The 17978-nt window shown below is 40.0% G+C and overlaps 1 protein-coding gene and 1 pseudogene across 1 annotated transcript in view; one reads left to right on the top strand and one right to left on the bottom strand.

Annotated features, from left to right (window-relative positions):
* Positions 1-17978, bottom strand: part of ttc27 (tetratricopeptide repeat domain 27) — a 98127-nt gene that overhangs the window by 16238 nt on the left and 63911 nt on the right. The window contains exons 12-16 of the mRNA XM_072391570.1: positions 17194-17316; positions 7041-7268; positions 6577-6675; positions 5741-5793; positions 3900-4065 (exon numbers count right to left, since the gene is read on the bottom strand). Of these exons, the coding sequence (XP_072247671.1) occupies positions 3900-4065; positions 5741-5793; positions 6577-6675; positions 7041-7268; positions 17194-17316 (669 nt within the window). The remainder of the gene's footprint in view (positions 1-3899; positions 4066-5740; positions 5794-6576; positions 6676-7040; positions 7269-17193; positions 17317-17978) is intronic.
* On the top strand, positions 662-3259 carry LOC140313317 (uncharacterized; annotated as a pseudogene).

Raw genomic sequence — 17978 nt, forward strand, 5'->3', positions numbered from 1 at the left:
AGAGACTATTGCTGTTGTTAGCTCAGAAAGATCAACTGGACAGAAGCTGTCTAAATACAAATCAGGTTCTAAAGATACTTCTAAAGCTGCTCTACTTGATGATACATCAATGATAATAATGGGATGGATTCCATTAATCTTCTCTCTGATAGAAACAATTTTATTGATGAAGAATCTCATGAAATCATCACTGCTGAGAGTTAAAGGAATACATGGCTCAACAGAGCTCGGACTCTTTGTCAGTCTGACTACAGCGCTGAAAAGAAACCTGGGATTGTTCTTATTCTCTTCTATCAATGATGAATAATAAGCAGTTCTAGCTTTACGAAGTGCTTTCTTATACGTTATTAAACTATCTTTCCAGACTAATTGAGACTCTTCTAAATTAAAGGAACGCCACTGTCTCTCTCTTATACCAAGGAGCTAACCTCTTTTTACTGATTACCTTCCTTTTCACATTTCATTGTCCAGTGTTGTACGCATTGTTAAGTCAACAGCAGGGTTTCTCAGCATCACCAAAAAATACAAAAGAATATAAAACAGAATGGAAAATAATTATGTTTACAGGAAATGTGGTTTTGATTGTTTCACTTGAACCTGTGTGCTGGTGTTGGTATAAAAGGGTAAATTATCAGCATCGCAACCTCTGTCACGCTTATCTATGAATGATGCAGGACAGGCTGACAGCAAGGTAACATTAAATCACATTGTGAGGAAAACTTGCAAAAACTGCTCTGCCTGTGCTGCTTCTGGTTACATTTCCATCACAGCTGACAAATATTAAAACATAACTCCTGCTTTGAACTTGAATTTTATTTGTGCTGAGAGTCTCTAAAAATGGAATGGAGCATTTGTTGACCCTTCATCATGACTTAGGCTTGCTGACAGATCAGTTTCCCAGAAGCTCATTCCTTATAGAAGCCCTCATTTAACTCCTTGTGCTGGTGCAGTATTAACAAGGCTGTATCCATGATTTAAAAAGAAAAAAAAAATTCTTTAGTATTTTCACAGCTATATTTCCAGTCATTCAGGGACACATGAGGATTTGAGATGAGAATTTTCCCACTCTATGAGCAACCAGTGCAAGAACACTAGCAGTTTCATAGATATGTCATTGCTCAGGATGTTCTTGGGAAGGAGTGATTTTCGATCGGATCTAAGGAGGATCGTGATCTTTTTTCAAATGGCGATCTTGAATTAATTTAATGCCATAAGATGTTAAAGAAAAAATCTCTAGAACCTGCGCTTTACTGTGTACTTAAAAATGTTTCTCATGCAGCAACATGTCTGCATACAGAGCCCTTTGATCTGTGCAACTGAGGAGTGAATATTAAACTCTTAATTACACCCTGTTGCATCTTTTTTTCCCTTCTCACTTTTTTTCAGAAGTACACGCCACGGACACAGGCTCTCTTTGCCTCCTCTGTTCTTCATCTTCTTGCTTGCTTAATACATATAATATATAATTGCTTAATAATACAGCACACTTTTCTCTGTATTATCTTTCTTGCGCCAGGCGAAGTTTATTTACTGTTTTTTTTAGCTGACTAACTGCACCTGCCATCTCAGGCGATTGGATCGCCTATCTGTGATCGACAGTGGCCACGATCGAACGATCTGAATTCGTACGATCGGCTGATTTCACATCCCGAGGATGTTCAGTATTTTCCCCCATCCTCTAACTCTCTTATTACATTTGATGTATTTCCTCATCTGTGAACTTCAGTTCAAATAAGAAAGACCATCAAACCAACAACATCTTTGATCACCCTCTTCATACTGGTCCACAAGGTGATCTGCCACTCTATCGAGTCAATCTATTTGCAGAAAGTCAGCCACACACACAAAAAAGGGCATGTAATATAGGCTGAGGATTAGAACAATTTCTGCTTTCAATCTCAGTCAGACTAACGCATGTAAAAACCATCATGACCCACAGAGCTACTGTGGCTACATTACTAGAAAATGCAGCAGAGTGAAAAAAAAATCTGACTTATATTCAAGCCCAAAGATTGATCATCCCTCATGAAAACAGCTACATCTACTTAGACCACTGTTGCCTCACACACACTCAGGACAGGAGAAAGGATTGAAGAGAAGTTTCAGTGCAATCCGTTGGTTTCCTTAGCAAGGCTACTTTTTTTTTTCTCTCTTAAATCGACTCTGTAGAATTCATTTAATTTGACTGGATCAGAGACTTGAACATGTTATTGGGATTAAAGGAACTGCATTAGGCTGGTTTAAGTCATATTTATCTGATAGATTCCAGTTTGTTCTTGTAAATGAAGAATCTTCCTCACACATTGGAGTAAGTCATGGAGTTCCTCAGGGTTCTGTGCTTGGACCAATTATTTTTACTTTATACATGCTTCCATTAGGTAACATTATCAGACAGCATGGCATAAATTTCCATTGTTATGCTGATGATACTCAGCTGTACTTATCTATGAAACCAGATGAAACCAATAGGTTGGTCAGACTACAAGCCTGTCTTAAAGACATAAAGACCTGGATGACTCAGAACTGTCTGCTTTTAAATTCAGACAAAACTGAAGTTGTTCTCTTTGGACCTGAGCGCTTCAGGGAGAAATTGTCTAGTTATATAGTTACTCTAGATGGTATTTCCTTGGCTTCTAGTTCTACAGTGAGGAACCTTGGAGTTATTTTTGACCAGAATTGATCATTTGACGCACATATAAAACTGGTTTCTAGGACTGCCTTCTTTCACCTTCGTAATATTGCTAAAATCAGGAACATCCTGTCTCAGGGTGATGCAGAGAAACTAGTTCATGCATTTGTTACTTCAGGATTTGACTACTGTAATTCCTTATTATTGGGCTGTCCCACATATTCTCTGAAAAGCCTCCAGCTGATCCAAAATGCTGCAGCCAGAGTTCTGATGAGAACTAACAGGAGAGATCATGTTTCTCCAGTTTTAGCTTCTCTTCATTGGCTCCCTGTTAAATTCAGAATAGAATTTAAGATTCTTCTCCTCACATATAAAGCTCTTAATGACCGAGCTCCATCATATCTTAAAGATCTCATTGTAAGATATTTTCCTAACAGAGCACTTCGCTCCCAAACTGCAGGTTTCCTTGTTGTTCCCAGAGTTTCTAAAAGTAGAATGGGAGGCAGAGCCTTCAGTTATCAGGCCCCTCTCTTGTGGAATAAGCTGCCAGTAAATGTCCGGGAAGCAGACACCCTTTCCACTTTTAGGATTAGGCTTAAAACTTTCCTTTTTGATAAAGCTTATAGTTAGGGATGGCTCAGGTAATCCTGAAACATCCCATAGTTAAGCTGCTATAGGCTTAGACTGCTGGGGGACCTCATCTGTCACAACTTTCCTCACTTTGCTCTCTTTTTCCCCCTGTTTAATTTCTCAAATAATGATATGTACCTGTGACATTATTGTGGTCATTAACTTGTGTTTCCCTGTTCCAACAGATATCCTTTGAATGGTGTTTTTCCCCCCTCTTTTCTGTCTTCTCAAACCCCAGCTGGTCGAGGCGGATGGCCACCCTTCCTGGTTCTGGTTCTGCCAGAGGTTTCTTCCTGTTAAAAGGGAGTCGTTCCTTTCCACAGTCCCTCAGGCTCAGGATGGGAGACTGGACTGAAGACAAGTTTCGATGCAATCTGTTGGTTGCCTTGGCTACTATACTATATAAATAAAACTTAATTGAATTGAATCGTCTTTGTATGGGATTATTATCACAACAAATCTGGAAGTGAAAGTGTAATTCCTTCAAAGAGGCGCAACATCATTTCAACCAACAGCTGTTAAAAATGTTCCCAAATGTTACTACGGGAGTCAAAAGTATTAAATAGATTGTATTTCCCCTGACAGTATGTGCCATCGAACTGTGATAAAAACTACTATGCTCTTACAAGCAGGCTTTTACCTGAATGTCTTTGTAGTTTTCTCTCAGATCCATCAGACGGTGGTATGCCTTGATGGCTTCTGCAAAGTCCCCGATGTCAGTGCTGACCACAATAAAGTTCTCCCAGATCTGCCAGTGTTCATAGTTACACTTCAAGGCCTCCTGCAGGGTACGGAAGGCTTTACTCCTGCCCATCAGGGGGAATGAGGGAAAAAGAAAGAAATCAGCAGTGATTTACAAGATCCACTGGCAAGTGAGAAAAAAAATTTCAACACGACAAGCAAAACTTTTTGAGTTCAAAAGACCTTCTGCTGAATTGGCAATGGTGCTAACCAGGTATTAATAAAAGCTTTCCTGCTTTGCTTTTCAATTTCAGGCCTGAAAGCACAGGCTCCAAACAGCAGCTCACGGGGTACTTTTATTCTCTCACTATTTCCTTGCGCAGAACACAAATACAGCAGGAAATCCATCACTGTCTCTCCACAGAACAGTACCTTAAAGATCGCAGACTTTCATTAGTAATGTCACTATGTCCAATCCTCATAAGGTGTGTTTGCTAGCTAAATTACGCTTTTTATGGTAAGAGGGTTGTAGTGAAGTGCAGTTCTTTACAAATGACAGAGTCACCGATGCTGATCAAAGGAAACATCACAACAGATTTAAAAAAAAAGTGTATTTAATATTTCTGAAACTGCTGATCTCCTACAAATTAAACACAGAAGCTTTTCAGGGTGAATATGATATCTGGTGAAAACATCATCCCACAGGCGCTGCAGCAGTGCTGCACAGAACATTTGGATTGACTACAGAAACAAAAAATGTATTGACAAAATAAAAAATAACTTAAGTCAAAATGAGAGATGTCCCCAGTACCAAATGTAGCCCAAAGGGTTGCACTATAAAATACATCTCTCAGCAAATCTTCACCACTATAGCTGATGTAATATATCTGGAGTTTACTACTTTTATTGCTAATTTTATTAGTGACTATTTTATCTATTTCATTTTATCTTGTTTCTTAGTCAGTGAAGCACTGTGGTCAGCTGAGGTTGCTTTAATGTGCTATTTAAATAAACTTTAAATTGAATATAATGTTTTAAGTAAATACCCTACTCACAAAAAGTTAGGGATATACGGCTTTGGGGTGAAATTTCAGGATGATGTAAAATGCATTCCAACCTTTACAGGTGAACTTAGTGTGACCTTCTGTAAACTGTTGAATGCACATGTCCAACTGTTCAGTACTTTTTGCACAGGTTGCTGTTCTCTAAAGGAGCTTAACGGCAAAATTCACAACAGGTGTTTGATCCATGAATCGACCAATACATTTCCTGGTTCATTTAGAATTGGTATTTAAACAACCCTCCTCATCATGCTGGTCACATTTTGACATCGTGACACCTAACAATTGATCAACAGTACCTCGCCATTGTGAGGCTTCAAACAGGATGTTCTCAGACGGATGTGACCACTGAGCTTAGAGAGTCTTCAGTAGGTTGCAACAGAGAGACTGGAAGAGTCGCAGAAAGGCACAGAAGTGGACGTCCTTTGGCCACATCTCACGCTGATGAACACTTTTCCCATAGGAAACCTTTTGGATCAGCTGAGTCGCCCTGTAGAGGCTCGTAAATCTGTACCCCAGAACCTCAATGACCTGAGGGCTGCCCTTCAAGAAGAGTGGGATGCCATGCCTCAGCAGACAATAAGTCACCAGTTTACTTTAAAACTACAGGAGGGATTTATATCTAGCTGCGTCACATAGTGATGGTTCCCAATAAGACCTTTTTGCTGTTGACTGTAAAGATTCTGTTAAAGAAAACTGAATTTTTTCTGGCAACATATCTAATAAGCACCATACTCACTTCATTTTTAGACGAATGTAGGCTGTAGAGAGGTTGTTCCATGCCTCAGCATTCTGAAAGGGTGTATGTGGGAGGAGGGAATGATAGGGAGGCCAGGAAGGAGAAGGAAATGGTAACCATGAATTCCGGAATATCAACAGATCTCATAGAGGATTAGTAAAGACACAATGAAGTTTTCAGGTTTATACTCAATAAAGTAGAGTAGAAAGCAGTGAAGGGATGCCACACTGCTGTGAAAAGTGATAGAACTCATCCAACTACATGATCTTTGATCTGGACTCAAAGGTCAGTACAGATTGGCCACTGTGTAGGTAATGGGTGGGGGTATGTGTCTGAGTGGGTGTTTCAGATAATGCAACCACTGAAATTATGTTCCATTCTGAGTGTTCTTGTATTACTCACGTGGAGACATAATACACTTTATGTAGTCATACTGTGGTGAGTGGCCTCCATCATTTTGAGGACAAAAAATGTAAATTGTGTTTTAGGATGAAGACAATTGGTTCGGGGTTAAGTTAAATTAACGTTAAGTACAGCTTAAGGCTAGGGTAAATTATGGCAAAAGATAGGAGATATCTCCAGTAATGAATATAAGGCAATAGAAAGTTCTCCAAAATGACTGAAGCATGGCTATTTGTACATCCTGAAACATCAAAGTGAGAACCTTATTTGGAACTTTTAACCTGTTTTCAATTACAAGTCAGGTTTTGGTTAGTGTTCAGGTCGGCAATTTAGTTAAGATGGTTTGGGTGAGGAGCTGGAGAATACACCATTTTAATGAGTGCCCCCACAAAGACGCACAATTGAGTGTTGTGTGTGTCAGTGTAAGCTCTTACATCTGGCTCCAGTCCCACACACCTCTGGAAAGCCTTAGCAGCACCCTCATATCCCTCCAGGGCAAAGTAGGCACATCCAAGAGAAAACCACACACCAAGCTACACACACATGCATACACGTGGGAAAAACTAATGGGAATATTACCTCAAAAACAGACATTTCAAATAAGATTCCAAACGCTGGACTGTGTCCTATTGATACAACCCAAAATGATTATTTTCAATTAACTGCTAATTTAGTGCCTATATAATGTAATATAAACTGTTAAAGTTGACATGAAACAATGTGGAATCTGATGACAGGTAAGCATAAAGTTCAATGAAGAGTGTCCTGAAAATCAGGCTTATCAAAAACAATAACTAAATAATATCAACTGGAAATAACTTTGTAGCATGACAGCAAACTAACTGTGACTGTTCTCAGTGAAGGGCACAACAGTACACTGTCCATGCAGTGCGTGTACCTGCATGGTGTTGATTTTGAGTGACTGCTCAAAGCAGTCAACACACTGCTGGAACTCCCTGTTGCGGAGGTGCAGCAGAGCCTTGGAGCGCATGGCTCTGGCACTACGTCGGCCCGAAAGTTCCCATGCTTGGTCATAATACTGATGGTCCCTCAAGATGTCTCCCAGTAAACAGTACAAACTGGGTGTCGCCTTCTTCTCCAGCTCTCTGCGCACAATCTCCTCAGCCTGAACAAACACACAGCAGGGGGGGGGCGGACACTGTAAGCAAGAAATGACAGGAGGGGGGAAGTCTGAAGATAGGAATGGTCCTCGTGTAAAAAAAAAAAAAAAAGAGAACTTTTCAACTGAACAACTAAAACCTTTTAGCTGTTTGGTTGCACTGTTTAAAGCATATAACAAAGTGAAACAGTTTGTTTTGGCAAAGAAAATACGTGAGCCATAAAGAATGTGCTGAGGGAAAGAAAGAAGAACATAATGTGGGGTCTGGTAACAAAGACTGGCAGAAAGACACTTGAGAACATCTGCACTTGTTGTACTTCAACATGCAACTACTTGCTTTGAACTGCGATATGGTCTGTTGTGTGTGTGGAATATTAAACAGACTGTTTCTATTTCCACTTGCAAGAATCTTGATTTAGATACTGAAGAGTGTCAGTCTAACCACTGTAAGTGAGAGCCTCAGAGGCCTCACAGACCCCAACGATACATTTCATTGTGGAATTCTCCTGTTCGGAGGCTGATTGATGCTGAACAAAGAGCCAACATTTCTTAGAGACACAACCTACCAAGTTTACCTACACAACATAACTGAACGGGTTGCACTGCATACAGCATTCTGCTAATAACAGAAATGTATGAAGCTTCTACTGCACCCTGTACATTAAAGAAGACACCAGCAAACCTATGTGGGCCATTCATTGCATCTAAAATTCTCATCTCAACATAAACATGGAAAACAACCACACTCGATGTGTTAGCTCTCACAGTTTACAAAGCTAACTCCCTGTGTTGCCTGCACGTACTAACACGTGTATATAGAATGCAGTTTCCACATCTCCTTGGCCATGAGGTCTGTGTGATGTGAATTTTACCATCACCAGTCCATGAGGAGATTGGCAGTTCCCCCTGTAGCCAAAATATTTGTAACCGACTGTGCCGACAACATACGCACTATCTACATTCAGGGAAAAAAAGGAAAGAACAACACAGACACTGTCTTCGATGCAAGACTTTGAAGGAGAATCCATACCGCTACAAGGTCCTGATGGCCGTGTTAACTTTGCAGTATCTGCAAATAACAGACTGACTCAGTTTGTTCGAGCCAGACTAAAAAATAAACATAGAAATGATCCACCTGGAACAGATCAGCTGCTGACTGGAGCAAAGAAATGTTTGCTGCAAAGTGACAGAAGAACCTGTTGATGTCAGACTTGGAACATGTTCCTGTTTGAATGAATGAGGGAAATCCAAGCTGTGAAACCAGACTGGCTGGATTTGAACTACAAACTACAAATAAAACAACATAAGTGAAAAGTTATTCTCATCCTCAACCTGCATGCATGAGTGAAAATGGAAAAAGGATCAACAGACAGGTTCTCCAGGATGAAAATCCCTACTGTAACTGCCAAGATGTCCATTCCAAGCAGCCAGTTTCTGTGTTTACTTTTCATCTAACTGAAAACAAATGTTAAAATTATTCATGGAAAAACACATTTTTCCAGAGAAGCTGGGAGCTTGGGCTTTTTGCTGCCATACCATATCAAGATAGTTTGGGAAACATGCCAGGTTGGAATTAACCAAAATAATATTAATATATTTATATAATATATAATGTTTAATACTGCAAATAATCAGTTACTGATTTCATCTTCACATAAATACCGCAAATCTACAGTTATTTATGTCACTCCTCTAGTGCAATTGGAAACAGGCAGCTCCAGTGATCAGCACAGATCCCCCACAACATTAAAACCTCTGACAGTTTCAGTGTATAAGAACTGATGTTCCAATGTTAGGTGTCACTCTGCTTCTCTCCTGCCTGGAGTGCTTTCAGCAAGTGCAAGGATCACCCTTACTCAAACGAGAGAGAAGCAATGAGATATGTTCAACAGAGCAGTCTTAAACTTTATTCATGTGCAACAGAGAATCACTGTGTGCTACAATGTCCCAGTGAGTCAAACAGGAAGAATGCGGTGAGTGCAAAGGAGAGGAGAGAAGCAGCACTGGACAGACCAAACCACTCCAGACAAATTGATTACCTTGTTGTTTTGGACCCTGGTGAGAGCAAAACATGCAGTATTGGCTGAAACTGCAACAGCACACGGTTCAAGAGAAGAGGAGAGAAGGAGATTTTTACGAGCCAAAAGCAACCAGAGACTTCAGGTTGGAAACAAAGCAGGCTCACCATAATTAGAATTGTACTGTCAAAGAAACCTGGCTTGAGTCCCACTGAAGGAACTGGACATACAGTCAGGTCATCTGCACTCTGACCTGATCTGTATTACTTCTGAAAAAATAAAAGCAATCTTGCATTTGAAAATGCAATCTGTTCTGTGGCATTACCAACAGTCCATGATGTAAAATTTATCTGGATGGTTATTTTCCCAAATTATGGTTTTGTGAGACATGTGAGGCAAATATCCAAATGTATCTGGATATCAAACATTCACCCTCAGCATCGTAAGCTCTGAGTGTGATCGATCCCAAGACTCCAGCTGGTCAGATTTATTGGAATCCTCCACATAAAATACTGTTTTGTGTGTTAAAAATAAGTCAGACACCTGGTGTCACCTGTCACCAGGCAGTCCCTGTAATCTGTAATAGAGGATTAAAAAAAGAAGAAAAAAAATAATAAAAATAAAAGACCTGCCTCTTTCCAGATTCAGACCAGGAGCAGCAGTGAAACATTTCTGTGTTCTATAAAAAAGCTGATAGACATCGAAATGATGAGTGTCCTACGTGAGAGGGAAGAGTTCTGTATTGCTGTCAATTCTGATAAACCCTTTAGGGCTCCTCGAGACCACATAGACTAATAACGCTTACAAAAACTGTGTGTGTGTGCATGTATGTGGGATTCCACAGGTCTACAGACTAGGATGAGATAAAGGTTGTTGTAGAGGGGTGATGTAACCACATCAAACAGCAGATTAACTCCTCTGTGAGTTATATGCCTAGTGTGTGTGTGCGTGCTGAAAGCAGCAGAGCTGCTTTGAAAAATGGCCTTGTCTGGACAAAAGAAGTGCTGAGTATTAAATGGTCCCTAAGCTTGAACATTGAGAAAGCAGTGAGACAGTGAGAGCTCCTGTATGTGTGTGCGCGCATGTCCTTGGGTGCACATGTGTGTGTGCTGCTGGCTGTTGGGCTGGTTGTGTTGGGTAAAATCTCGTATTGGCTCAGGTAGGCGGAAACACTTTTTTTTTTTTTTTTTTAACTCCCCACTGACACAACTTTTCATGAGCAGACACATGTTATCAGATGTAACTGGTGATGTAGCAGGAAGAATGAGCTCATCAATTCACCATGCTTTGTATAATAATGTGGAATAGTGTCAAACTATGTGAGGTTTGGTTGGATTTACCTTAAAAAACAAAAGGCTACTGAAGGACCTGCAGTATTTCTCTGTGTTGGGTCAGCATGGCATCCACCAGGGAAATAAGTAATTTAGACAAAAAAATAATGCTGAAATAAAACAATCATATTTTACAATCGGACAAAAACAGAAATAACAAATAGTATTACTCTAAAACTTCATAATTTAGAAGTGGTAGACTAGAAAAACTCCTCTCTCCTCTTAGCCTCTGATAGCGGACTTGTTTCTGTGCTTGTCCTGTTGGATCTCAGTGCTGCATTTGATACGATCGATCACAGCATTCTGTTACAGAGACTTGAACATGTTATTGGGATTAAAGGAACTGCATTAGGCTGGTTTAAGTCATATTTTTCTGATAGATTCCAGTTTGTTCTTGTAAATGAAGAATCTTCCTCACACATTGGAGTAAGTCATGGAGTTCCTCAGGGTTCTGTGCTTGGACTGATTCTTTTTACTTTGTACATGCTTCCATTAGGTAACATTATTAGACAGCATGGCATAAATTTCCATTGTTATGCTGATGATACTCAGCTGTACTTATCTATGAAACCAGATGAAACCAACAGGTTGGTCAGACTACAAGCCTGTCTTAAAGACATAAAGACCTGGATGACTCAGAACTGTCTGCTTTTAAATTCAGACAAAACTGAAGTTGTTCTCTTTGGACCTCAGCGCTTCAGGGAGAAATTGTCTAGTTATATAGTTACTCTAGATGGTATTTCCTTGGCTTCTAGTTCTACAGTGAGGAACCTTGGAGTTATTTTTGACCAGAATTGATCATTTGACGCACATATAAAACTGGTTTCTAGGACTGCCTTCTTTCACCTTCGTAATATTGCTAAAATCAGGAACATCCTCTCTCAGGGTGATGCAGAGAAACTAGTTCATGCATTTGTTACTTCAGGATTGGACTACTGTAATTCCTTATTATTGGGCTGTCCCACATATTCTCTGAAAAGCCTCCAGCTGATCCAAAATGCTGCAGCCAGAGTTCTGATGAGAACTAACAGGAGAGATCATGTTTCTCCAGTTTTAGCTTCTCTTCATTGGCTCCCTGTTAAATTCAGAATAGAATTTAAGATTCTTCTCCTCACATATAAAGCTCTTAATGACCGAGCTCCATCATATCTTAAAGATCTCATTGTAAGATATTTTCCTAACAGAGCACTTCGCTCCCAAACTGCAGGTTTCCTTGTTGTTCCCAGAGTTTCTAAAAGTAGAATGGAAGGCAGAGTCTTCAGTTATCAGGCCCCTCTCTTGTGGAATAAGCTGCCAGTAAATGTCCGGGAAGCAGACACCCTTTCCACTTTTAAGATTAGGCTTAAAACTTTCCTTTTTGATAAAGCTTATAGTTAGGGATGGCTCAGGTGAGCCTGAAACATCCCATAGTTAAACTGCTATAGGCTTAGACTGCTGGGGGACCTCATCTGTCACACCTTTCCTCACTTTGCTCTCTTTTTCCCCCTGTTTAATTTCTCAAATGATATTATGTCCATGTGACATTATTGTGGTTATTAACTTGTGTTTCCCTGTTCCAACAGATATCCTTTTAATGGTGTTATGGTGTTTTTCCCCCCTCTTTTCCCTCTTTTCTGTCTTCTCAAACCCCAGCTGGTCGAGGCGGATGGCCACCCTTCCTGAGTCTGGTTCTGCCAGAGGTTTCTTCCTGGTTCTGGTTCTGCCAGAGGTTTCTTCCTGTTAAAGGGAGTCGTTCCTTTCCACAGTCGCCTCAGGCTCAGGACGGGAGATTGGACTGAAGACAAGTTTCTGTGCAATCTGTTGGTTTCCTTAGCTAGGATATTTTTTTTGAATTGGCTCTATATGAATTAATTGGATTATGATTACAATGAATTGAATTCCAATTGGCTTGAATTGGACTATATTACTTAAGTGCCTTGAGATGACAATTGTTGTAATCTGGCGCTATATAAATAAAATTTAATTGAATTGAATAGAATAGAGGGATATAAGCTCCAGGTTTGTCTTTGTGGCTGGTAGAAAGTAACGTCAGTTAGAGATCTTAAAATGCATCAGGGAAGAAAGAGATGTGTGGCAAAAGAAGGGCAGTGTGGCCACATAAGAAGTCAATCGAGTAAGTCGGATGAAGTCCAGCAGCAGGTTGAAAACCACAGTCCGAAGGATATCAATAACACAGTTAGGGAGGAGTAGGAGGTTCTAAGAAGGGATACAGCTGATACTGAGGTGAATAGGCCAGTTAGAGAGAGAGAAATATGGAGCAGAAAGCAAGAGTTAAGTGGCCGATGGCAAATAACAACAAAGAATGGGAGGCAGTCAATAAAGATTTGTCGACAATATTAGGTAGGTTAGGAGGAAATGCAAGCGATAGGCTAGAGAAGATGGAAGATATAATTTACTCATAAAGATTTCAGGTGCAAGATAAAAAGAGGGTTGAAAGAGTACATTTAGTTAAGTCTAGACGGAAAAGAGAGATATAGGAATTGGTTAAGGAAATAAGAAATTTAAGAAAGCAATAGAAAAGAGCTACAGAGGAAGAGAGGGAGGGAATTAATGTTTTGCAGGAAGAATTGAGAAGCAGGATAGCAATACTCAGAAGGGCTGAATATCTTTGGAAAAAGAGAAAGAAGAAAGAATATGTAAGGACTGCGTTTTACAGAGACCCGTTTAAGTTTGTTTAAGGTTGTTTAAGCAAGAAAGGGGAGGGCAGGTGTGGAAGAGTATCCAAGAAATACATATTCAGATCTTGAGGAGTGTAGAGTAGTAGGCCTTCCACCTGACATGCCACCATTAGGAGAGATAGCTCATAAGATGGATGTTAGACCACCTGGGTGAAAAGAGGTTGAGGAGGTAGTCAGGTGTGCAAAGGCTTTGTCTGCCCCCGAGCCAAATGGAGTCCCCTACCAGGTTTATAAAAGTGCACCTGATATGTTAACGTTTTTGTGGAGGCAATTTAGAATAGTTTGGGAGAAACAGTTTATTCCTAGAGCATGGCGTAGGGCAGATGGCGATCTTATTCCTCTGGAGAAAGAGTCTGTATGATGTCTGTAAGAGTCAGTCCTAGATGATCTCTCTCCTAAATGTAGAGGGGAAGACTTTCTTTAGTGTGGTTGCACAGAGATTAGCTAGTTATTTAGAAAGGAATAGCTTAATAGATACTACTGTGCAGAAGGCAGGAATACCAGGTTTCGCAGGGTGTTTAAAGCACACTAGCATGATTTGGCATCAGATTCAGACAGCCAAGATTGAGAAAAAAAAGACTTGCATGTTATATTTCTGGATCTAGAAAATGCATTTGGTTCAGTCCCACACAGTCTTATTTGGAAAGCGTTTGATTACTTTAGGGTGCCTGTAGAAGTTGTTAACTTAAGAGGATATTTCCAGGATATTAGACTGTGCCTAAGTACAGCAGGTTTCACAACAGGTTGGCAGAGGCTAGAAATAGGCATTATGGCAGGGTGTACAATATCTCCAATAGCACTTACAATAGCAATGGAGATAATTATTAGAGCTTCTAAGTGGGTTGTAGGTGGAGAGGGACGTCAGGATGGCATGCGCCTTACACCAAACGTCAAATGAATGACGTTGTAGTCACCAACGTCATCCATGTAAAGACGTTGGTGACTACAATGTTATTCATGTGACGTTGTGACGTTAGTGACTACAACAGTGCCATGTATGAGGACAATACTTGAGAGGCTTAATAAAAATCTAAAGTGGGCTGGTAAGTCTAGAAGTATCTCAATAAGTAGAGGGAAATTAAGTGATACAAAGTTTGTAATAGATTCCAATAATTCGGGAAAAGGCAGTAAAGACTTTAGGTAGGTGGTACCAGGCAGACTTAAATGATGGAGAGCAGGCAACGCAGTTTCGGAATGATGTTGCTGAGGGACTGGATAGAATAGATAAATCAGAACTTCTAGGAAAGTTGAAGCTGTGGTGTCTGCAGTTTGGATTGTTTCCTTGGTTGATGTGGCCACCGTCTGTGTATGAGATTACATTATCTGTTGCAGAAAAAAATTAAAAGATTAGTAAGCTTTTACATTAGGAAGTGGCTAGGTGTTCCTAGATGTTTAAGTACTGTCGCGCTGTATGGGAAAGGCATACTGTACTAAAGTTAGGACAGAGCTCCTGTTAGCTGGGAGTAAAGATGTGGTAGTTAGTAAAGTGGTTCCAAACCTAACCAAGGGGAGGAAATGGAATCCACAAATGGCAGCTCAGGAGGCAGAAGCAACTCTTAGACATACAGAGATTGTGGGAAATGTTCAAATAGGCCGGGGAGGCTTGGGGCTCGGTCCAGGCAAACCGGTGTGGAGTAGAGCAGGTTCCAAGGAGAAGAGAAAGCTAGTTATTGAGCAGGTTCGTAGACAGGAGGAAATGCTAAGGGGTACAAAGGCAGTGGCTCAGGCTAAGCAGGGACAGTGGTTGAATTGGGAAGGTGTAGAGAAGAAAAAGCTTAGTTGGAAAGAGCTGTTGAGTATGGAGGAAAGGAGTATTTGATTTTTGATAGGGGCAACATATGTTCACATAGGTAGCTGATAATAGTGCTGCTTATGGAAAGAAAGATGGTTGTTGATTGATGAAAGAAATTACCCCAATGACATGTTGGCCAGCACTGCTCACTGGTCTACATGGGTAGACCAGTCTGGCCCATTTTTTTTTTTTTAGCACAAGTTTCTTGTGTTTACTTTGAATTTACTCTCCAAAAATAAGAACACACCTTAAAATGTCCTAATTTTTGTGTCAGTTACTTTAACTGACATACATAATGTCATGACAAACACAAACATGACAGCAGTTTTGCATTTGCTGACTGTAGCGTTGAAAATGTTTGTGTATTAGTGCTTTTGGAGAGTTTTATAAACTAATGTGATGCATTTCTCACATTTACCATGTTTTAGAAGGTTGGAAAAAAGAATGGAAATCTCAAGTTAAATTACTATTTTATTGTCCATCATTAATTGAGTCCTCCTTTGATAGCAATAATGGCTGCAATATGCCAAGGAATAGTCATACAAGTTTCTATGGACATTTTAATCCATTTCTCAAGCAGAACCAGTTTCAGCTCTTTAAGCGATTATATCATCATGTTACCACAACAATTCATATTAATATGCCATGTGGTCATGTAAAACATAGCAGGAGCAGCTAAAATATAACTTTTCTATATGTTTTAGTTTGTTGAAGCATCAGTGTTATGAAGATTCAGTAACAGCGTCGCTAGAAAAATGCGACATTTCTTCACCTGAGGGCTAGGTCTATATTTTCATAGTTGCATTTTTTTAATAATGTAGTTCTGTCCCAAATGTTTGTATAAAGCTAACAAGCATGCTGCATTGTGTTAAACAAATGGAAGTGCAAAAATATTGAACATTTTGGCTCAGATGATGAAAAAATTATTCAGTGCAGTAGCTAATCATCATCATCAGTAAAACCATGCAGGAGAAAAGTTTCAACAGCGTTTCATTAATTTAATAATCATATCATATAATCTGTTGGATCCCTCTGATCAGCTGACAAGAAACCAAAGTAAGTCACCTCTGCTCTGTGTTTGTCTGTTAAATGGTAAATGGACTGTATATATAGCGCTTTTCTAGTCTCGCTGACCACTCAAAGTGCTTTCACATTACATATCTGAGTATATATAGCTGTACAGGCTACACAGTGCTTCCCTCTAGATATTTACACACATTCATACATCGATGGACGCATCAGTGGGGAACGTGGCATTCAGTGTCTTGCCCAAGAATGCCTGGACGTGTGGCCCTTCTGATTGGCAGGTGACCGTTCTTCCTCCTGAGCTACAGCTGCTGAAGTGTTAAAGGTTCCATGGTATGCTCTTCCACGCTCACACACAATGAGTGAAAAGCAAGACTTCCTTTTCTGGTCAAATTCTCAGCAGTGCGTGCCCATGGGAGCAAGAGCATGCATGTTATCCACCACAAGCATTGCAAGGAATGGCTGATCCACTAGAACTTTATCATCTGATGATTATCTGATTATCATCACTCAATACACCAAAATGTGAATGTGCCACCAGATAAATGCAAAGCAGTGCATTTGTAAGTGTTTTTTTTTTTTATTTAAATCAGTGTATTTCTGTAAGTTAGTCTGGAAGATGGCAAAAAAGATCTGACAAATACTACCAACATTAAAATCTACAACTGCTAATTTCTTAAAATAAATGTTCTGATATAAAAACTCAACCCCTGATGCACAGAAGCTCTTTATGTAAATACATTCAAATAAATCAGGAAATACTGTTTGAATCAATCTACTTTGCTATGAATTCAAACGTATTGATGGATACTGAAAAGATTTTACTGGTTTAGGTTTAGTCAACAGGGCTTGCAGGTAACTTGCAGGTAACTTTCATGTATTTATCACGAGATATACGCATCACCCTGTTGAGTGCCTCTGTGCAGCCCAACATACAGAAACTACTCTGAAGTCTCGTGTGTCCTAGAATTCGGTCACATTTTGTTGAACTACATTTGGATGGAACATAACTACTGTACTGAAGATCATCTTAACAAAAGACTCAGGACTGCATATGGAAACTTGATTGTATCTGTGTGGGTGTACCTTTCCATGTTGGCCGAGTCTCTCATAACAGATAACTACATCCTCCCAGAGCTCCAGTTTTTCATAAAGGATCAGAGCTGAATTGACACAGCCGAGGTCTATCAGCAAGCTGGACAGCTGTTTCTGTAGAGGAGGAGAAAACAAGAGTAAGAGGCTAAAACATGGCTAGGCTATCAAAATGCTAATAGTGTCGAATACTGCATATATGTCGTTATTGGACTGAAATGTGCAAAACCAACTGCATGTAAAGCATAAAAATGACAAAACCCAAAAGAAATAACAATTATTACCCCATAAAAACAAAGTATACATGCACACGCACAAGCAAGAACAGAAAGCTACCCCCAACCATAAAAAAGTCTTCTGTTGCTTTGTTACACACACTCAATTCTCCTGTGAAGAGAAAATGCATCGCAGCGCCTACTGCACTCCTCCTCAACCCACCTTGTAGTCCCCAAGCGGCAATTCCAACTTTATTGCTGATATCAGTTATTACATGCCACCTGGGTGATAGCTCCTCCCCAATTGATCTCTCCCTTTCTGCAACACTCATCCTTCTTCAATCTCCTGGACAGGCCTAAATCTTTCAATTACTGCTTTTTCTATTTACTGCTCTGTCCTTTTTTCGTCTCCTCTCCATTCAGGGCAGTGTAATATTCATCTTGATAGATCTGCTGATACTCTGTGTTTCAGCAAATATGTCACAAGATGTCATTCGTGCGGTTTCCTACAGTCCCTTTGAGGCCTTGAGACTTTATGTCCCAGGTTCCCCTGTTGTTTCACTG

This window comes from Leuresthes tenuis, unplaced genomic scaffold (genome assembly GCF_036924035.1).
Source record: "Leuresthes tenuis unplaced genomic scaffold, fLeuTen1.0.hap1 SCAF_8, whole genome shotgun sequence".
Classification (NCBI taxonomy): domain Eukaryota; kingdom Metazoa; phylum Chordata; class Actinopteri; order Atheriniformes; family Atherinopsidae; genus Leuresthes; species Leuresthes tenuis.